Source organism: Rhineura floridana, chromosome 11 (assembly GCF_030035675.1).
Source record: "Rhineura floridana isolate rRhiFlo1 chromosome 11, rRhiFlo1.hap2, whole genome shotgun sequence".
Taxonomy (NCBI): Eukaryota; Metazoa; Chordata; class Lepidosauria; order Squamata; family Rhineuridae; genus Rhineura; species Rhineura floridana.
Window position 1 is genome coordinate 9,538,523 of NC_084490.1, and position 23,465 is coordinate 9,561,987.

At 40.1% G+C, this 23,465-nt stretch overlaps 1 protein-coding gene across 1 annotated transcript; it reads left to right on the plus strand.

Moving 5' to 3' along the window:
- Positions 1-3,616: 3,616 nt before the first annotated feature.
- Positions 3,617-20,297, plus strand: LOC133366975 (vomeronasal type-2 receptor 26-like). The gene is made up of 6 exons (XM_061590537.1): positions 3,617-3,750; positions 6,400-6,691; positions 7,654-8,544; positions 16,912-17,139; positions 18,556-18,682; positions 19,396-20,297. Exons 1-6 carry the CDS (start codon positions 3,617-3,619, stop codon positions 20,295-20,297), a joined length of 2,574 nt encoding a protein of 857 aa, XP_061446521.1.
- Positions 20,298-23,465: the final 3,168 nt, after the last annotated feature.

Genomic DNA, 23,465 nt, shown 5'->3' on the forward strand with positions numbered 1-23,465 from the left:
CTCCAAATTTGTGCCTTTGTTTTTTTTATTCAATATATTTAGACACCCCCTCCCTTTTTACTTTAATAGGCCAATTGCAGCAGATAATTAGCAACTGCTCCAAACTGGACAGAAATCTCATAGGCCTTCCCTTAGTACACTCAAGGCACAGAAAGAGAATTAGAAGCTTCCAACTAATCTATAATTTCTCAGGGTGAAGTGGAACCTCTACACGTCTTGAATCTCACCCCTTTGAGGTGGCAAAGGATGCAGGAAAGGAATTACCCATGCCTGCTGGAGTGCAGAAAGTTCAGAGGGACCTAAGTGTTGACACAGCCCTGACAGAAATGGAGCACACTAGATATGAAGCTCTTTTGTCACCAGATATGAGGCTTTTTTCTCACCAGATATGAAGCTCTTTTTTCACTCCTGCACCTTTCATTATAGGAGGGGTAGTCAGCATGGTACCCTCCAGATATTGCTAAAGTACAGCATCCATCAGCCTACAGCTGACCATTATTGTCAGGGATGATGGGAGTTGTAGTCCAAGAATGTTGGGAGGATACCACATTTTCTACCACTGCCTTACACAAATGAGACCACCCTGCTAGTCTTCTGAATTACAATTCTTACCATAATGAGAGAGTGATGGCAGAGAGGTCCACATCCACACCTGAATGCCTCAGACATTCCTGTACATATGTGTTGTGTCTAAAGGAGCTGGGTGTCATGGGAACTGTATTTCCCAGGCTTCCTACATCCAAAAACGATTATAACCCTCTTTAGCACTGTTCCCAAGATCCAGTAAGTAGTTCAGAGAGCATGGAGTGACCAACAAGATTCAATTAATGTTACATAGGCCAGAGGGTATAGGGACCTCCAGCAGTAGCAAATTTGACTGGAGAGAAAGTATTATTTTTAAATAAAAGTGGCTTTAAAAAAAAATTGATCTGGTGCAGGGTTATGGTGTCTCATCTCTAAAAATATTTTCATTGAGGGTTTTTTAGCCAAAGGGTTGATGTCCATCTATCAGAGGTTTTCTAATTGTGTATGTTCTGCATCAACTGAGTGGTGTCCTAGATGACCTTAGAAGGACCTTCCTAGTATATACTGTATTTCTCTGATCTGACAAATATGTTTGCTTTCAGAGATCTGTTACTGATGCTGCATCATGTAGTCCAAAACAAAGGTGATTATCTCTCCTTTAATTATCAAAATTACTGTAATCAATTCACCTAGCCTAAGCTCCAGAAAGCAAAATAAACAAAAAGGGCAAGCAATTCTGAAATGATCATAAGCCCCCCCCCCACTCCAAATGTTCCACAGACAGCTAAGATAAGGGTCAAGAGAGAGACTGGGCTCTGTTATTTTCCCTTTTTCATTGCATAACTCAAGCTTCAAAGTGGTGTATCTTATTTGGCATCCAAGGCATGCTTTTGTGACAGTGTTGAAGTTAAGAATAAGGTGGACATGTTTCCCTCTGAGTAATACATTGAGAGACTCCGCTGCCACCAAACCCATTTTGTTCTATTTAGTGTGATAGTAGAGATGATATTGTGGAGAGGTACAGGGGGGTCCATGCATAGAGAGAAGTTCACCATCAGAGTGGTGCTGCTGCTGCTACTGCTCCCCAACATGGTATGCAAAGTGCACAGTGTTAAGCGCACTATACATAATCCTGTGGATATTCCACATGAGTGGTATGAGCCAGGGGATTTCCTCATTGGTGGGATGGCGTCTCATATCCATTATATTTTCACCAAAATTTGGTTCAACCAACAGCCTTCTCAAGTCTTGACTAATATACCACTGTAAGGAAGCAGTCCTTGATTTTATTTTATTGATTGTTTATATTTGTGTATCTGACTGAAAAGTACTTGGTTTACTATAACAAAAAAATAATAATTGTAGAATATCAGAGCTTGGAAAATTTCCTTTTTTGAACTACAACTCCCATCAGCCCCAGCCAGCATGGCCACTGGATTGGGCTGATGGGAGTTGTAGTTCAAAAAAGGAACTTTTCCAAGCTCTGTAGAATATATGAATGGAGGGATTTTATAAGAAAATGAAATGCTCAAACATAAGTGCATATGGATGGCAACTGGACATTAGGAAACACTAAACTTTTATGATCTGGTTGTTCCCTATTCTGCTTATAATACATGGGTGTCAAATCTTCCTATTATAGAAAGGTATATTTCATTTTACCAAATGTGCATACATTCAGACATGTGCCATCTCCATAGTTCTGTATTTTGGGAAATAGGCAAATTGTAGCCTGAAGACTACATGTGTGGCCTTCAGCATAATTACATGTAGGTGGGACAGATGAGGAAAAAATAAGGGTAAGAGATGTGACGGAAAAAAGAGCACACGAGTGAAGGCAATATCGGGGGGAGAAATCCCACCCACCTTTGACTGTGGACCTCCCCACCACTTGATCTGGTGTCAGGCTCCACCTGCAGGTGCACCCTGACTAATAACCCCAAAGAAATGAGGTTCTCAAAAGGAAAAAGGCTCCATGCTCCTGCTGTATTTGTGAGAGGTTTTGAGCCCCGAAGAATGGGGGATGGGTAAATACAGAGAGCAAACCTCTTACATTTTTTTTTCTATTGAGATACCAAAAACATCTGGGTCACATATAACATGACCAACATCCTAACCGTATAAGCACTTTTAATATGTTGAAACTTACGTTGAATGTGGATTTTACAAGAGTGTGTTAAATGGTCACTTTAAATGGCAGCATCATTTCACTTTTTTATCTTTGTTTCCTTTTGTCATTTTGACTGCTTAGAAATCCATAGTTTGCCCTCCACACATCCCTAGTAACCTTCGTACTTTCACTCTGTTGAAATTCCCAGTCTGATATTTGTAGACAGAACATTTCAGGAGTGGCACCAATACCTTATGGCCCTATATGGAAGTCCACCTGCCCCCAACACTGTGTGCCTTTAGATGGCAGACAAAAACTGCCTGTCCAATTTCATACATTATAGTCTGTATGACTTTATTTTCTACTAAGGCCTGGCATAGCTCTGAATGTATTGAAACGGTGTGATGGCTGGATATTAAAAAATACAATAACATGAAGCTACAGTATAAACCTATAAAACATTCAGCAGGATGATGAGGTTGTATTATTTCATGGGACCTCTAATTGTTCATTGTTTGCTCTGCCCATTTTCAGAAAGGGACTTATAATGTTGTTTGTTGCCAATATACTGTATATGGTGCTTTGGTATAAAATGAGGTACCAGTACACGTACCTTGATAAAAGTGATCTGGGTGGCAGGACAAAGTGGCTGACATGGGTAATGAGAGAGAGAGAGGTGTCCTATTCTGTAGTGATGAATACACACAAGAAACCCTTGTATTTTCCACTCTTCCATGCAAATATTTACTAGTTCTGGTCTTTATATAGGTTGTTACCAAAATTATTTTCTGCTTAATCTTGCTTAACTGCCACTTGTTCTTCTGTTAGGATTATTTTATGGGAATCAATGGCTTCTAACTAAAGTCAGTTAGGCAGTGAATCATTTGGGAGCCAGTGTAGGGTGTCAGCTAGCAAGGAGGACTAGCACTGGGAAGAGCTAGGTTCAAATTTCCATTCCCTGATTCACCTACAGTACAAACTATGGGTTGTCATGAGGATTCAAGATGGGAGAGGAGAGCAGTGAAAGTCAACCTGAACTCTTTGCATGAAGGGCAGTACAAAAATGTAGCAAGTAAAAAAACACAGTATCTAAAGCTCATTGGAAACAATCAGAGGTAAGTTAGTCACTGAGAAATTGTTTCAAAAACATCCAGATCAGAGTCTTTCACAACTATCCCAACCAGCTGTTAAGGAAGCATGCTGGGCAGAAATTCAACAGGTGCAGCTTTCCATCACTGTATGTTTTTATACTCAGGAAATCTTTATATTTTGTATTGAAAATGACACCTACAAAATGCCTTATTTTCATTTAATGCCAGAGACAGTTAGTGCCAAAGAGATGTATTATAAATTTGAGTGGATCTGTTCCTTTCTTGAAACAGTGAAGGGGCAATTAGAATCACAGTAGCAAAACTTTACAAAGAACTCTTCTTTTGCTCAGCTTCACTCCTAAATGGGTTTCAAGCTATGGATAACAAGATGTTGTGAAGATTATACAAACACTGGTTTCATTCCATACTATAGTTTTATTTGATCTCACAAAGAGAATGTGGTTAAAGGGATGTAGTACACTGTACAACAAAAATGACTTGATTGAAGAATCCTTAAAAGAGAACATATTTTTGAATAATTTGTGTCATTAAACCACTTGCTAAAGAAAAATCAGGAATCAAGGCAGCAAGCCAGCAGACACATCTGTTGTGTTTGTATCCGGCTTCAGAGAAGTACCATAGCTCAGCAGTGCAATGCCGGTTTTGCATGCAGAAGTTTCCTCATTTAATCCCTGGCATACGAAGGAAGGGTTGGGAAAGACAGCACTCTGACATCCTAGAAAGCTGCTGTTTGTCAGAATATATGCTGTCTAAAAATAAATAAATCCTATGTAGAGTTGCTAAGCCTTTGACTGCGTAGATCATAAAAAACTATGGAATGCTTTAAAAGAAATGGGGGTGCCACAGCATCTGATTTTCCGTTTGAGCAACCTATACTCTGGACAAGAGGCTACTGTACGGACAGAGTATGGAGAACTCGATTGGTTCCCCATTGGAAAGGGTGTGAGACAGGGATGTATTTTATCACCCTATTCGGTTAATCTATACAGAGAACATATATGGAAAGCAGGACTGGACCAAGATGAAGGAGGTGTGAAAATTGGAGGGAGAAATATCAGTAATTTAAGATATGCAGACGATACCATACTACTAGCAGAAACCAGTAATGATTTGAAACGAATGCTGATGAAAGTTAAAGAGGAAAGCACAAAAGCAGGACTACAGCTGAATGTCAAGAAGACTAAAGTAATAACAGAAAAATTATGTAACGAAACAAGAGATGGATTGATTCCATAAAGGAAGCCACAGACATGATCTTACAAGATCTGAACAGGGTGGTTCACGACAGATGCTATTGGAGGTCACTGAGTCATAGGATCGCCATATTTTGTGATCGACTTGAAGGCACATAACAACAACAGCAACAAAATTGACAACGAGGACATTGAACTTTTCAAGGATTATCAATACCTTGGCAGTCATTAACCAAAATGGAGCCAATAGTGAAGAAATCAGAAGAAGGCTAGGACTGGGGAGGGCAGCTATGAGAGAACTAGAAAAGGTCCTCAAATGCAAAGATGTATTGCTGAACCCTAAAGTCAGGATCATTCAGACCATGGTATTCCCAATCTCTATGTATGGATGTGACAGTGAAAAAACTGGATAAGAGAAAAATCAGCTCATTTGAAATGTGGTATTGGAGGAGAGCTTTGCACATACTGTGGACCACAAAAAAGATAAATAATTGGGTGTTAGAAAAAATTAAACCAGAACTAAAAAGATGAAACTGAGGTTATCATACCTTGGACACATAATGAGAAGACACGATTCACTAGAAAAGACAATAATGCTGGGAAAAACAGAAGGGAGTAGAAAAAGAGGAAGACCAAACAAAGAGATGGATTGATTCCATAAATGACACCAAAGACCTGAACTTACAAGATCTGAACAGGGCAGTTTATAACAGATGCTATTGGAGGTTGCTGATTCATAGGGTCGCCATAAGTCATAATCGATTTGAAGGAATATAAAATATAAAAACAACAAGAAGAGTTGCTCCTTCTGTCAGTGTAAAACAGCTCCCTACATTCCTCCTTATGGTGGCTCTTCCTAGGCTTTTAAATTATAAAAATCTAGGTGCTGAAAGTGCACAGAAATCTTGTGTATGAAGCCAATGAAGGTTTAGGACAGGTGTGGGGAAGATCTGGCCCTCCAGATGTTGCTGAACTACAACTTTCTTCAGTGACAGGAGGCATGTCCAATAACTAAGGATGATGGGAGCTGTAGTTCAGCAACATCTGGGGGGCCAAAGCTTCCCCACAACTGGTTTAGGAGCTCTCAGAAAGGTGGCAATGCTTTCAAAAACTAGAGAATAACCATGTGGCACAGCAGAAACAGTATAATGATAAATAATGAAATGCATAGAAATATTGAAGATGAAGGAAGTGAAATTCAACAAGTTATTTGATTATTTCTATACAAAACTCTTAATAATCTGCATATTAAAAATCTGGTTTGTGCTGAAGATAGATGTGAACATGCTAAATTATACCGTATAATATACAATTCTAAAGGCAGAATATATTTTCCTTCTTGCCAATAGGGATTAGTTAATTACTTGCTTTGCTACCTGTGCCTTCTCCTTATAGCCAGGCGGCTGAATCTCTCAGATCTATATTTTGTGTACTTATTTAATTCTCATTGTATCTGCAGAGTGTTGACAAAGTTCTACCAACACATCCTGGCTTTGGTGTTTGCTGTTGATGAGGTCAATGACAACCCCAAGATCTTACCCAATGCCACCCTTGGATTCCACATCTATGACAGCTACTCAGATTCAAGGATGACCTACCATTCTACTCTGGACCTGCTCTTTAAATCACGTCACTTTGTCCCCAACTACAAATGTGGCATCCAGAAAAACATAATAGGAGTCATTGGGGGACTTAGCTTTGATACCTCCTCACACATGGCAGACATCTTACATCTTTTCAAGATTCCACAGGTAGGAACTGAGTATCAGAGAAATGGGGATTTCCCTTAACTATAATCTGCTCTTCTACACTTTTTCCAGTAGCAATTCAATGATTTATGAAAATTAGGAAAAAAGTAAAAGGAGTTTAAATGGGAAATGCTTTAGAGGTGTAATATGGGTATCCCAACAATGTGTATGGGTGTATGCGTAAAAATGTATGTTTAATATGTGTAATGAAGGATTACACCAGGTTGCTGAATGGGGCAGCTAGGTGGGATAACATTACTATGATCCTGAAATAACTGCACTTGCTGCGTGTCAGCTACCAAGCCCAATTCTCCAGCACACAAAGCCCTAAACACCTGAAGATCCATTAACTTGAAAGAAGTACCTCCCTCAGTACCTAATGATCTATGCTTTGATATCAGCAGAGAAGGTCTTGTTAGAGGTCCCAGTGAGAGGCATAGCGAGTAGGGTGGTGACACAGCACAGAGCTTTCACTGTGTTTGTGTTCCAACTGTGAAATTCCTTCCCCACATTTTTAACTTTCAGATGCCCATAAAAAGCATATTTACTAACTCTGGCATCTGAGTGATAGATGCAGTTTGAATCTAGCAGTGCCTAGCATTGTGCTGCATTGTTTGATTTAGTTTTGCAATTTTTAGAGATTTTCTTTTTTTCTTCTATAAATGATTGATATTTTCTTGTAAATAATGGTTATTTTATTGTGATGTGTGCCTTTGGAGGAAAGGAAACATAAAAAGAAAATAAAGAATAAATAAAAGTGATAGGAATGGATATCTAGATAAAATACGACCATGATTGTATTTAAGTGTGTGCTTTTCTGTTGGTAAAAGGAGGGTGTGGTCCTAAAAGGAAACATATTTGGGATATATATGATTGCATTGTAAGAAAATAATCAGAAGAATGGGAGTATCAGGAGTTTCTGTTCCCATGCTGAAATGACTGTCTCTTCCCTCCGACCCCCGCAGATTTCATTTGGTTCATTTGAACCAAGAGAGAATGATGAAATCAAGTTCCCTTCCTTTTACCGCATGGTCCCCAATGAAAGGCTTCAATACCGGGGAATTGTCCAGTTACTTCTTCATTTCAAATGGAAATGGGTTGGGTTTATTGCTCAAGATGATGAAGGTGGAGAACATTTCTTGCAGACTGTGGAGCCAATGCTTTCCAAGAATGGGATCTGTTCAGCATTCACAGAAAGAGTTCAAACATCTGTGCATTTCCCCAGTAACATATTTGATATGATAGATGAAGCACGAATTCATTTATCAGCTTTCATGATGAGCAAAGCCAATGCAGTTGTTATACATGGAGAAACTGCAGCTATGATATCATTGACAAGTACTATAGGGGCAATCAAGGTAACTCAACTAATGTTTCCTCAATACAAGAAGTGGCTATCTGAGGCAAAAATATGGATTACGACAGCCCAAATTGATTTCACATTATATATCCTTCAAAAAGTTGTTGATGTTGATATGCAAATGTTTCATGGTGCTATCTCCTTTGCAATTCACACAAAGGAGATTCAAGACTTCAAAGAATTTCTTCATACTGTAAATCCCACCTGGGCAAATGGAGATGGTTTTATCAACAATTTCTGGGAACAAGCATTCATTTGTTCAGTCTGGAACTCCACTGTGTCATCATTGATAGGCAATACATGTACTGGAGAGGAGATGTTGGAGAGCCTTCCTGCACCTTATTTTGAAATGAGCATGACTGGCCACAGCTACAGTATCTATAATGCTGTCTATGCATTGGCACATGCTTTACATATCACATATTCATCTGGAGCCAACCTCAATACAATGGAGGCCAGGGCCAGACTGTCTCCTTGGAATGCCGAACCGTGGCAGGTAGTGTTTCTTGTTATGAAGTATCCAGTTTCTATCCAAACCTATATATGTACTTGTAAAGCTGACATTGACACCCATAATTAGGACCTTTTGACACTGAGACATAGGCACATTTTGAAATGAATGATTCCAAACATCAGCTCAAGATTAGTGTAGCCAAGGATAAAAATAAATCTTAAGAAATGTTATTGCATCGCAAAGGGGAATTAAAATATTTCTTTACAAGATGCTAATCAGATTTAGTTGACACAGACTTTCACAAGAACACATAAGAGACATGGGCTGAGGAATCCCTGTTAAACTGGGGTGGGGGTGGGGAGTTGATTAGGCAAAGATGATTTCTCCTGGATCAGCCAGCCTTCTGGTGGCTCTTGAATGTGTGGGTGGGCAGGAAATTTGCTGTTAGGCATCAGTAAAGTGCCCCAAAATAGGCCATCCCATGGGAGTAGACGGTGGTGGGGCTGAGCTGGCTTGGGATCCACTAAAGCCAAAGTCAGTCTCACTGCCACCATGCAATAACATTGGGTCCAATCCAGGTGCTATCATCCTGCCCTACTTTTTTGCTGCAGCTGCTAGCAGGGGTGGGAGTTAGGAATGCAACCTTTTTAAATTTTGTAAATTTTTAAATATTTTAATTTAACATTCTAAACTTAATATGATCTTAATTTATAAATCTCAATGGCAATTTTATTAATGTTTTATAATTGTACTATATATATATATATATATTTTCCACACTTGCTCATATTTTAATTGTGATTTTATTTGTTGTACACCACCCTGAGAGCTTTCTGCTATAGGGCGGTCTAGAAATGTAATTAAATAAATAAATAAATAAAAATAAAGACTGAAAATGAGAGGTTTATTGCTCACCACCAATCAGGCCATTCACATACACGGGTAGTAAAAACAGTAGAACAGATACGTACAAAATACATTGAGCTTTGCTAAAATGTGCTTTAAAATGATACCATCACAACTTGTTGGCATGTATTAACACAGGTTATCATATAAAATGGTAAGCATCTTTCACTTTCCTAGAGCCAATTTAAATTTTTTTACAGTCCTGAATGTTGCAAAAAAGGGGAACACCAAGTAAATCAGGCAGCGGGGGGGATAGGAAGCAAGGGGGGGAGGAGAAAAGGTGTAATGTCTAAGTTAGTATTTGTGTATTAATATAATGAAAAAATGTATACACCATGATGAAAATAGATGACTTACTCAAATACAAAAGTTCAATACTGTCTCCTCTTTCCTTCTACTGTACTGCACCAGAAGGCACATTTATCTATCAGTCAATCCTCCTATACCAGTGGTAGAAGGTCTAGATTCTCGTTAAGACCTATAGGGAATTTGGTGTTTAGTCTTAGAATCCATCTGGCTTCTTTTTCCAAATGTTTGTTGTCTACTGATTTTTCAGATTTTTTTTTTAAAAAGCTTTGAAACAGATCCTTTTTAGTATAAGACTTCTCTTCCCAATGTTGCATCAATAGTGGTCCCACATTATGATGTTTGTTGTTATGAGTGTGTTCTTCTACTCTGCTTTTCAATTGTCTTGTTGTTTAACAGAAAAATAGATATAGATATGTTGAAGTTTGGCGGTTCTTGCGTGAAACAAACACGTTACGTTGGATGTAAGATGGTAAAGAAGCATCACAGAGGCTTGAGAAAGAAGAGTCTTTACTTAGACAATAAGGCCAAAGGCGTTTAAAGTAAATACATGATTACAAATAAATCCATTTCTCCCCCCTCAAGGAGAAGCTCTCAGTTCAGAGACAAGACACAGACAGCGCAGCACAGAACAGCAATAGAAAGCAACTAGAACTTTTTTTCCCCCAAGCTGTTATCTCCCATTACCATGGCTACCAGTCTGGCCTTGGATGTCTGCTCTCCCAGGCCAGCAAAGCAGATAAGACTGCTCCAGACACTTATTGTAACTTTCCAGACCTGATGGAAAAAACACTCAGTGACAGTATAGTACAATGGTCAACAATCCCCCCTTTTATCCCATCATGTCTGTAATTCATTACAACAATAACAATACAGTAATACATTTCTACAATACAACTTGCAATACATTTCAGTACATTGCATCATACAGATTCAGTTTACATTTCAGTACATATAGCTAAAACTTTATTCAATCAAACTTCGGTTGAACACAAGTCAAATACAGTGTTTCGGGATCCATATCAACCTCTTTATGCATTCCAGGACTGGTTATTAATCCTACAGTAAATCTGTCAGGCGGTTTGCCAATGTTTGATCTCTGCGAACGTCTCAAAGGTACTAGAGCTTCTGCTCTCTCAGCCCCCCCGTTTGAGCTGGTACTTGGCACAGCTTGCTCTGGAAATTCCATTTCTTCAGCCTTGCGTTTCTTATTTCTGCATGTCCCACAAATAAGTTCATTTAATGCATCCCTGAGAGGAATTTGTGTGCCTTCCACTTTTATGTCAAGGTTTGGTTTAAATGTTTGTGCTTGTGTTTGTGCTTGTGTGTCAGCTGACCCTGTAAGAATGACTGTTTGCCTTTGATCCCAAGGCTTTTCTGAGACTTTAATGCTTCTGCTCAGAACTAATTGCTGTGTTTCTGGTATCCAAACTCTGAAATATGCATTCTGAAACCCCAGAACAAATCCCTGTTGTGCTCTGGGTGCAAGTTTGCCTCTTCTCTTGTTTTGTGATATGTGAACCCAGCATTTAGCTCCGAATGTTTGAATGTGTTGCACTTTCGGCTTTCTCCCAGTGAGTTTCTCATAAGGTGACATTCCAAGTGCACTGTGTAACACCCTGTTGTGAATGTAATTCGCATACAGAATTGCCTCTGCCCAGAAGGAGTTCCCCAAACTGGAATCCATTAGCATGACTCTTAATGCTTCCTGAAGCACCCTGTTTTTGTGCTCTGCAACCCCGGTGGAAGGTTTAAGTGCTATTTTCTTACTTGCCAGCACTTCATGCAATGCTTTACTCATGAAATTCTCTCCTTGGTCTGTGTGTATAGCCCCCACCATGATGCCATGTTGAGTTTCGATTCTCTTAATGAACAGTTTCAGCTTCTGCTCAGCTTCACTTTTCTGCTTGAGCAAATAAACATGAGTGTATCTCGAAAAATCATCAACCACTATCATAAAGAATTTAGCACCTCCTTGTGAAGTGTTTATTGGCCCTGATAAATCAACATGAATTAGCTGGTAGGGAGGTGTTGTGGTCCTTTCAGCCTCCCGGTTAATTGGTGCAATTGTCATTTTCGCTTTATGACATGCATCACAATCCATTAACTGTCCGCAATCTTTCAAACGCATGTTTTCACTATGCATAGGGGTTTTCTTTATCGTGTCAAAGTTTGCATGTCCCAGCCTCTGATGCCATTCATGGACGTGATGTGTCTGTGCCTCAGCATTTAACAGAGCACACCCTGCTTTACTGCCTTTTATTACAAACTGGGAATCATTCAGGCTTCCCTGCAAACACACTTGATCTCCCCTCATTACATAACATTTGTCTCTGTCAAACAAGACTGAAAATTCACAACTGGTCAGTTTTCTCACAGACAACATGTTATGAGACAGTTCTGGTACAAACAAACAATCTGATAGTATTCCAAGCTTATCAAATCTCACCAGTCCACGAGCTTCCACATTTTTCCGCTATCCATCCGCTAGTTGCACAAAGTCCTGCTCATCTGTAGACGTGTAAAACAAACTCCTGTCTTTGATTAATATATGGCTCGCATCACTGTCAAGAATCCAGTCAACAGGTCCTAAATCTTGAGACTTCTGTTTACAAACAAAGTTCACACTTCCCTGTTTCCAGCCTCTGTCCCTGGAGTTGCGCTTGACTGCACAGTCCCGCTGCAGATGCCCACGAGCTCCGCAAACATAACAAGCCTTTAGCCGCTGCTGCTCCTGCTTGTAATCCTGCTTGCTTCCGACAGCCTCCTTCGGCACGGCACTTTTCGCCTCCTGTCTCCGCTGCCATTCCTGGGTCAGTTTTTCCTCAATAAATGCGACATTGAGCCCCCCATCTGGCATCACTTCATTGCCATGACAAAAGTATTCCAACTCCCATCGAGTGAAGCCAGGATCAAATAGGTCTTCTGAAGTTCACTGTGTTCGACGCCTCGATCCGTTAACTCAGCAAACAGGCATCTGAATTCCGTGAGATGCTCACTCATATCGCACTCACCCGTGAAGCGCATCTGGTACAGCTTCCATGCCAAACACAATTTAGATCCCGCGGTCTGTTGCACATGAAGGGCCTCCAACCGGTCCCACATCTGTTTGGCATTAGTAACGTCTCTCACGTGTAGCAGTTGAGAGTCGGATAGAGCCAGGGTAATAAATGCCTGCACCCTCTCATCATTCCGTGTCCAGGCCACTGTAAGGGGTGCAGGGGGTGTCCCTTCAATTGCATCCCATAAATCCTCTTTTATTAAGTAAGCATACATTCTTGGCTTCCAACTGCCATAATTCTTTTCCGTCAATCTTTCCATCGGCAAGCCTCCAGACATGTTTATTGCAGCCATCTCTGCTCACCTCTGTCTGGCACAATCAATCAAGCTGCCCTCTGGATCTCAGTCTGCCGTTCAGACCAGCCACTTACTCCTGTGTAACGCGCTGTGGATCTGGGCCCATAACCCTGTTGAAGTTTGGCGGTTCTTGCGTGAAACAAACACGTTACGTTGGATGTAAGATGGTAAAGAAGCATCACAGAGGCTTGAGAAAGTTTGAGTCTTTACTTATACAATAAGGCCAAAGGCGTTTAAAGTAAATACATGATTACAAATAAATCCATTTCTCCCCCCTCAAGGAGAAGCTCTCAGTTCAGAGACAAGACACAGACAGCGTAGCACAGAACAGCAATAGAAAGCAACTAGAACTTTTTTCCCCCCAAGCTGTTATCTCCCATTACCATGGCAACCAGTCTGGCCTTGGATGTCTGCTCTCCCAGGCCAGCAAAGCAGATAAGACTGCTCCAGACACTTATTGTAACTTTCCAGACCTGATGGAAAAAACACTCAGTGACAGTATAGTACAATGGTCAACAAGATATACAAAATATACAGATATGGAATTTGGTCCAGTTCCCATTTAAATCTGTATCTATCGAATTTGCACTTTCTGAACTAATAGGAGAACCAAAACAGAGCCATCCTTCAAAATTCGCACGTATCCAAATTTTGTGATGCAATTCTCCAACCAAACCATGTCTACAAAAATGATATGGTAAGGGAAGTGTGCATAAATATAAATATATTGGTGAATATATAACATACACAAATGTGCAATATTAGAAATTGCTTGCAAAAATGTGTACAATAGAACTGCACCAAAATGTGTTTATTAGGAAAAATTCACACTAAAATCCTAAAAAAAATTATTTTTTTTTAAAAAATGTGAATTGCTGCAAAAGGAAAAGTGAATTTAAGATTGGAATAATGAGATAATGAGAGAACCTAAACTGACAGATGCTTCCATCCCTATGTTATTACAGGGACAAATTATAGCATATACCACAAACTTGCAGTTGCATGTTGTAATGTCCCTTAACATGTACATTTTCCCACCAGCAAGAATTTAATTTTAAAAACTCCCAACAGTGAGTACAAGAAAAAAAAAATGCTCATCTGCAGATTTGATCCTAGCAAGAGAAGTTGTTTAGTAAGGATAATTTTCTGATAGGTATCACGCCTCCTGACTAGCCAATTTCTGAGTACTGAATTGGAATTAAACTTTGTCTTTTATCCCTTTGCTTCCTGCCCTGCTCATCAAATGTTACATAATAATCTATTCCTGCCAATATGAATAAATCCTATTGAAATCCTACTGAAGTTTAGGTGGATGAGGCAGATATTTCTTAAGAAATTTGTGTGTGGGGGGGAGTGCCTGTCAATTCGAGAAAGGCCGTAGCTCAGTGGTAGAACATCTGCCTTGCATGCAGAAGGCCCAAAGTAAATCCCTGCTATCTCCAGGTGGAGCTGGGAGAGACTCCTGCCTGAAACGCTGGACAGCTGCTGCCAGTCAGTGTAGACATCACTGACCTAGATGGACCAATGGTCTGACTCAGTATAAGGCAGCTTCCTATGTTCCCTCTAATCTAATGTTAATAACCCGGTTTCTTTCAGTGTAGTATGTCTCAAGCTGTTTCAAATTATCTTTATGACTTTCTGTAGTTTTTTAGGAACTGTATCCATGAAAGCATCTGGTTTTCATGGATACTCCACTAAACATGGAGCATTCATGAATACCAGATTGACTACAGGGAGCAAAGAAGCTCTTTTAAAACTTTCTAGCAGCATTCAGGGAGGCTTGCACCTTGAAAAGAGAAAAAGTTAAAGGCAAGCACATCCTTCACTTGGCCACCTTGTGATGTTGTCTTAAGGAAAGAGAGCAAATGGGCGATTCTGTCTCTCCTGTGGATTTTTAAAGAAATTTCTTCCTAACCCACCCAAACATTGTGAAGATTTTGTCAAAGTTATCCCTCCCCCCCCAATGAAGACAGCCCCCCTCCAAAAAAAACCCCACTCTGCTTTTTCAAGAAGGGGAATGAAGCAATTAGTGAAATGGGAGATAGGCTAGAGATTTGGCACAGCACTAGATAAAACTATAATTTTTCAAGCTACCAGTTTTGAAAGAACAGCCTTACGGTTCCAACACACCTCAAAGAAACCTCACAGGGGTGTGTGTGTGTTTTGTGTGAAGCTCATTTTGGAAAAAGGAGAGATGGTGAGAAATGCAGGCAGTATCTGGGTGAATGGGACAGGCAAGGGAAAAACAGCCACTTCAGTTTTGAAGAGCTTGTGACCCTTTGTTTTTCTTAAGAGGAATAAAAAGGGAATGCATATAGGGCTAGGGGTGTCCAGCATAAGAAAGGGGCAGGCAACCTCTTTTGTGAAGAAGAGACCATCGTTGTTGGCAAAAGCAAGTGGGTGGTGGAGGTTCAAGAGTCACAAACTGCAGTTTCTCTGTAAGGGCGCTTGGCACAAAACCTTCCTCACTTCTGTGGTTAAATCTGTTGAGCCATCAAAGCTGCTAGCCAGTAGCCACTTTTACAGCTATTATCTGAGCTTAATAATCGGAACAACCACAACCACTGGTTGTTTCTGCTTCCCCACAAATATCAGGGCATTAATAGTTTTGTTTTTTTAAAATGTGGTGCCAGTCAGGAAGAGCTCATTCTAAACCTCTGAAAAAAGGATTCTAAAATGTCCTGTTGTCCAGGTGGGTAGGTGGGGAGAGAGATTAGCACATGGAACTCTGCACATGCCCCAGGATGATGTGACTCTGCACAGGACGATGTGACTATATCTTGTTGGCCTCTCTAGGGGGAACCTCAGGCCACTCAAACTTCTTAGCTAGTTGCTGTGTAAAGGCCAGGAGGGGGGAATGGAAGGAGTGGCCTTTCATTCTCTTTTTAAGTCATTATCTCCTGAGTTGACACTTCCAGGTGTAAGTTATCTGTATGACGTTCTTTTATTTACCATTGGATTTTGCAAGTGTTAGGGTAAGGATGGCAAAGTGTTACCCACAAGGAGATAGAAATCAGTGGATTTAGCAGGAGGTGCAGGAAATGGCTACGTACAGAATATTTGCCTGAACATGCCCTGCCTAAGTTCCATAATGGATCCTCCCTTGTTTCTTCAGACCTAAATGAAGATTCCTTCTCAGTTGCAGACTACCGTTCTAACAGAAGAACCTAGATTTTAGTAGTGTTGTGGGAAAATAACCCTTAACAGTAGAGATATCTTTTACAATTCTCACTGCAAAAAACCCTCAGTTTTTTATGTCCTGTGTACAGAACATTGATAGGACATGACATACCGCAGTGTTTACCAGCCTGGTGCTCTCTAGCTGTTTTGGACTACAACTTCCTTCAGCCCCAAGAATCACGGCTGTAGCCAGGCTGCTATTACAATATCTATAGAACATGAGCACCCAACTCTTCTCTTGCTCGTCTTCTCAAATTCCTTCCCTTCCTTGTCAAAGGATGGTCCCAAACAAGCACGTTTATAGCCTTATCTCTTCTTCATATATCTTTTTGAAAGCCTCTTCACAGCACCTTCAGCTGTTGAATTTGTACTGATGCATCGTTCTCCACTCGCTTTCTACTGTATATCTGCTACTGGAAGTGGGATACCATCATAATGGTTCTCTCCAAGAGGAAAGGCAATGGTAAACCATCTCTGAATACCACTTACCATGACAACCCTATTCATAGGGTCGCCATAAGTTGGTTCGACTTCAAGGCAGTCCATTTCCATTTCCAAGAGGAAAACAATTTATATTGATCTAGGAAAGTTATTGAACTATCTTAATAAGAATATTACAAGATTTTTCAACCTTTTAATTCTCTTTCTCTCTGCATGTAGCTCCACTCATTTCTTCAGAGGATCTTATTCAACAACAGTGCTGGAGATGAAATTACCTTTAATGAACGTGGAGAATTAGCAGCTGGATTTGATATTACAAACTTGGTCACATTTCAAAATAAATCCTATGTCAGGGTCAAAGTAGGAAATCTGGATCCTCACGCTTATCCTGGCAAAGAGCTCATCATTAATGAAGACAGAATCAAATGGAACAGAGACTTTACTCAGGTGGGAAAATAACTACACTGTCTTTCAAATATTAACGTTCATGGTTACTCAATGAATTGGACGGGCAACAGATGTGAAGAAAGCAAAGGAAGGATCTCTCCACTTAAAGCATAAATTTGAAATTCACTGGAATATTCTGTTGTATTGTTAAATAGAAGAAATAGCTTTTTAAATTAATAATTAGTATTAATAAGTGAAGGTTAGGTATTTCAGTGGAGACAAGACATCATGTGAAGGATTGCCTTCACCTGTATGAACACTGCTGTGCATTAAGATGAGCTTTGGGGGCCTTTTTTGTTGGCTTTTATCAAGAAGCTCTGGAACTCTGCACATGTCCCAGGATAATGTGACTATTTCAGATTCTCTCTGTGCAATGAGTGCAGGATAACTGCCAACTTAACAAAGCAAAGAAATATTGGCTCAAGCTGACTATTTGTGGTATGCATGGGATTGAGCAAGATGTATGCTAATGCCTAATTAGATACCTGTACTATCTGAATGAATAGTTAAAGTAAGCTATTTGAAAGACTGCCTTCACCTGAATAAACATGCCTGAACCTTTGGCTTTCAAGGCACTCCTCAACGACCTGCTATTAAAATCGGTTAGTTAAGCAGGCACTAGAGACAGAGTCTTTCCAGGGGTAACTCATGGAACTCTCTCCCAAGGAATATGCATTTGGCCTTCAAAAAGGATTTGAAGATGCATCTGTTCCATCTATCTTTAAACTAAGATGTTTTATTGAAGGTGCTGCAGTTTTTAGAATATTGTTATAAATCTGCTGGTTATTGGATATATATATACACACACACACATACATACACACATACATACAGTATACAGTATATTGTTCTAAAGGTTTAGTTAATTTGTACTTATTCCTGATAGGCTATTCACTTTTTTGTTGATTGTACTTTACTTTGCGCATGAGCTTATATTATTGAAATTACATTTTTATATGTTTATAAGTCACCTAGAAAAGACATTGTCCTTTAAGGTATATTGAAAGTTCAATTAGCATTGTTTTCTTTATAAAAAAGCCTTGATGCCAAAAAGTGCAACATCCACAGAAGGCATCTCTGACTAGTATGTGCCACTGAATATTGGATGATAAAAAAAATGTTACCTATCATTCTTTTTTTGTGAAATCCCTAAGGCAAATCTCTGGTTAATGTTATTAGATTGAATAGTAAGACAAGTTTATCATTGGCTGGGCTAAGTATGAACAGTCTAATATTTGTTGAATTTGTTGTTGCAGAATTTTGTCACACTGCATGCGTCACCAGTACAGACACAGATTGTATATTCTGTGTAATTGGCCCTCCTATTGATTGATGAATCATCTGCTGTAAGATGAGTACCCCATGTTTTGGGGAAACATTTTCTTAATATTAAACTCTTCTCATATCATTGGATAGGTGCCACCCCTTTCAGTATGTAATGACTGCTGCCCTCCTGGCTATGGGAAGAAAAAGAAGGAGGGGAAGAAATTTTGCTGCTATGACTGTGCTCCGTGTCCAGATGGGATGATCTCGAATGGGAAGGGTAGGCGATGTCATGTTAAGATATTCCAAACAATACAATTTATTGATGTAAACTCTGAGCAGCAATTTTGCAAGTTTGTTGTAATTAAATTTGGGGTAAGGGTTAAATTGTAGCAATATATTTTTCTCAACACAACTGTTAATGGGGACGGGCTGTAGCTCAGTGGCAGAGCATCTTGCATGTAGAAGGTCTGAGGTTCAATCCCCAGCATCTCTAGGTAGGAGGGAGAAACCTCTGCCTGAAACTTTGGGAAACTGCTGCCATTTAGTGTAGACAACACTCAGCTAGATGGACAAATAATAAATAAATAAATATTAAAGAAAATGTTTTCAGAACAATAGGTAATACATTTTACCATCAAGTTGGGGTCGAATAGATGTAGTGGTCTCATCTTTCTAAGAGCAAGACTGCCTGGGGAGAGGTTGAAAAGTTGAATCAAAATAACTTTCTTTGGCTCCCAAGATTTTGGCTGTAATGATTCTCTTGTTTCACTGCACAGATGTATGATTCTAAGAAAAAGGATGATGGCTGCTAAAAACAGATGTAGAAAATTCCAGATTTAATATATGACTTTTCAAAGGGCAGAAACTTTGGGGCATTAGGTTTTGAAATTTTCCCTGCTGAAAAATACTATGTTAGGTGCACTCTTGATATGGCTGATCTTAAAATAATCTTGGCTATTTCAAATGTTCATACATTGCTTATTCTTTCAGACATGGAAATTTGTGTCAGTTGCCCAGAAGATCAGTATGCAAACAAAGGCCAGGATCAATGCATTGCCAAAATTCCAAATTTCCTAACTTTTGAAGATACTTCAGCCATTATTTCAACTTTCTCTTCACTTTTGTTGTCTCTGATCACAGTTCTGATGCTTGGCATCTTCATCAAGCACAGGGACACTCCCATAGTCAAAGCGAACAACAGAAGCCTCACCTACATTCTCCTCATCTCCCTCCTCTTGTGCTTCCTCTGCTCTTTCCTGTTCATTGGAATGCCTAATAAAGTGACCTGCCTTCTTCGACAAACTGCTTTTGGCATTGTCTTCTCTGTGGCCCTCTCTAGCATCTTGGCCAAAACCATCTCTGTGGTTTTGGCATTCATGGCTACCAAACCAGGATCCAGGATGAGGAAGTGGTTGGGACCAAAACTGGCTTATTCCATTGTTCTCTCTTGCTCAGAAATTCAAGTAGGGATCTGTGCTGTGTGGCTAGCAACAACTCCCCCATTCCCAGATATGGACATGCATTCAATGACTGAAGAAATTCTGTTGCTATGTAATGAAGGCTCAGTCCTCATGTTCTATTGTGTCTTGGGCTACATGGGCTTCCTGGCCATTGTCAGCTTCACTGTGGCCTTCCTAGCCAGGAAGTTACCAGACACTTTTAATGAAGCCAAGTTCATCACCTTCAGCATGCTGATCTTTTGCAGTGTTTGGGTCTCATTTGTTCCAACATACATGAGCACAAGAGGAAAATATATGGTAGCTGTGGAGATCTTCTCCATTTTGGCTTCCTGTGCTGGGTTACTGGGTTGTATCTTTTTCCCCAAATGCTACATAATTGTGATGAGGCCTGAGTTAAACACCAGAAACCAGCTAAAGCGAAGAAATATATAAATGATACAAGAGTTTATAAGATGATATAAGAGCTTTATATATGTTGCTGATATCCTACATAAGAAGTGTCAATGAACAGGGAGGATGTGAAGAAGAAAACTGTTTCAGGATATTGTATCTTGTTTTTGAATTATGAAATGGTTGTTTGTTTTAGAGCCATTCTAGCCAGGTGTTGTGAAAGTTCAAACAATGTTCCAAAGTTCAGCATGACTTCAAGGGGGAAACAGCCACCTAAACAGAACTCTGTTATCCTTTGTTGACCAAGCGATTGAGAGGGGAATAGAAATCATGTATATAAATAAATAAATATGGGAAGTAGAACATTTCATAGATGGAGTTTGAGACTGGAGCACTGCTGAGAGAAAGAAGAAAAAGCTCAAATCAGAAACCAGAGGGTTATAGTGGTACTATAGGGAAGGAAGATGGTTGAAATATGTGAGGGCTGGAAGTTGCCCTGATATGGGCTGAAGCAAAGCTGAAAGTGCTAAATAGTAATACCGTACACATCTCAACTAGGTTTATATCCATTCAAAGTTAGTCATTACCTAAGACCTATTGGAAAGAAAGAAATAGGTTGTGGCTACCTTTTGCTGTATTAAGCTTTTATACTTGCATATCACAATGATAGGTCTGTTTGGATCAGTCTGCAAGCCAAACCATATTTTTAATCTCTCAGAACACATCTATATAGAATGGATAAAACATCTTGAAACTCACTTCTTTCATCTTCAATATTTTTATCTATTTTGTTCATTATCATTATGAAGTCTCATCTACAAACATCATGCCATGTTAGAGATCATGCCGAAAGGGACTGAATAAAAACCTGCCAATATCATAATGCCATTACACAAGTCTATGGTGTGACTGCACTTGGAAAACTGTGCAGTTCTGGTTGCCCCACCTAAAAAGAATATTTCAGAGCTGGAAAATGTTCAGAGAAGGGCAACCAAAACCATCAAGGGGATAGAGCAACTCCCTTATAAGAAAAGGTTACAACATTTGCACTCTTTTAGTTTAAAGAAAAGGTGCATAAGATGATAAATTACTGAGATGTATAAAATTATGAATGGCATGAAAAAATGGATATAGAAAAGTTTTTCTCCTTCCCTCATGATACTACAACTTGGGGCATCAGATGAAATTGACATCAGATGAATGTTGGAAAACTCAGGACAGACAAAAAAAAATACTTAACCAGTGTGGTGTAGTGGTTAAGGTGTTGGACTATGACCTGGGAGACCAGGATTCGAATGCCCACACAGCCATGAAGCTCACTGGGTGGCCTTGGGCCAGTCACTGCCTCTCAGCCTCAGAGGAAGGCAACAGTAAACCCCCTCTGAATACCGCTTACCATGAAAACCCTATTCATAGGGTTGCCATAAGTCGGAATCGACTTGAAGGCAATCAGTTGTCTTGACCTTGCCCATCTTTCACCTCACTAAATTCTCTTTAGAGAGTCAGTGTGGTGTAGTGGTTAAGGTGCTGGACTATGACCTGGGAGACCAGGATTCGAATCCCCACACAGCCATAAAGCTCACTGGGTGACCTTGGGCCAGTCACTGCCTCTCAGTCTCAGAGGGAGGCAACGGGAAACCCCCTCTGAATACCGCTTACCATGAAAACCCTATTCATAGGGTCGCCATAAGTCGGAATCGACTTGAAGGCAGTCCATTTCCATTTTTGCTGATCTAGCAGGGTTCTTTGTACCATAGCAATACAATTTCTCCAGTCATTGAGTGTATTGCCACACAGAGGTCCAGGATCTATTTTTGATTGTTCCAGAGGTCAGGACACAGAATAATGGGTTCAAGTTACAGGAAGCCAGATTTTGACAGAACATCAGGGAAAACTTTCTAAATGATAGAGCGGTACAACAATGGAACCAAATGCCTAGGGAGTTGGCGGGTTCTGTAAGACTAGAGGCATTCAAGAGGTAACTGGACGGCCACCTGTTGGGTATGCTTTAATTTGGATCCCTGCATTGAGTTGGGGGTTGGACTCCTCAGTGGACTTATAGGTTCCTTCCAACTCTGCTACTCTATGATTGTGTGTCTAAATCTAGGAAAGGAGGAGAGGTTGCTAGTCAGAGAGCACAAGTCTCTACTTGGATAATGGAGCTGGGAAGCAAAATAGAATAAGTCAGTATTTTCCTCACCTTTTTTTTTCTTTCTTATCCTGGATCTTGGTTTGCTAGCATTAGTGGCAAATTCAGAAGTGCAGGGTCCATTCATAATAGCCATAGCCACACCCCTGCTAAGGTTATAGAATAATCAGGCCAGGCTTGAATACTGCTTCCTGCTTCTCTATCACTGTCACCATTTGACTGTCCTTTCTCACTGTCAGAGATATTGTATTGCTTGAATTATGAATTCAGTGTCTGCATACATTTATCTCCTGCTGCTACCAAGCTGCTTGATGATGTAGATGGAATGCCAGTCTTTTCTGCAATTACAGAATTCTCACTGTCCACACCTTGGGTTTTTGAAGTTAGAACTTACAGGAATTCCTTTCACTCTGATTGGCTCCAATCAGCAAGAAACGACAAGGAAGCATGTTAGAAGACTCTTCTCAGTGGCTAACACACTCCCCTTTCATGCTGATTGGCTCATAGGATGCTGGAGACATAGGGACCCTGCTGGGACCTGGCTTCCAAAAAAGTAAGGGGATGAAGACCCCCCAAGAACCTGGACGACTACACCATGAATGCCAAAACCACTGATAGAGTTTTGGTCAAGATGCTAGACACGGCCAAAGAGAATGCCAAAATTTGTTGGAGAAGGCAGGTAGCCTAATTAGGCACTCCATGCAAGGAGCAGAGGAAACACAAGAAGAGATGAGGAGAATGTGAATGAGACTTCAGTTGTTGGCTATAGGATATCACAGTGCCTAATGAAGATGCCAAGTACCAGACCTATGATCAGAAACAACAAAATTGCAGAGAAAGTTAAAACAATTGCCAAAGTTCTTTCAAAAGCTGGGAAGTTTGGAATCTTAGGAATACATTGATCCTTCCATTTGCTTGGACATTGATCTTGTTATGGAAATATGTATATATATGCAGAGATCCTCAGCGGTCTCAGCTGCGTGTGTACCAAAGTGTGCATTTCCCTAAGTAGCAGGCTTTTACCCCGCATTTAGATAATTGAGAGTTAAGACTTAGTACAA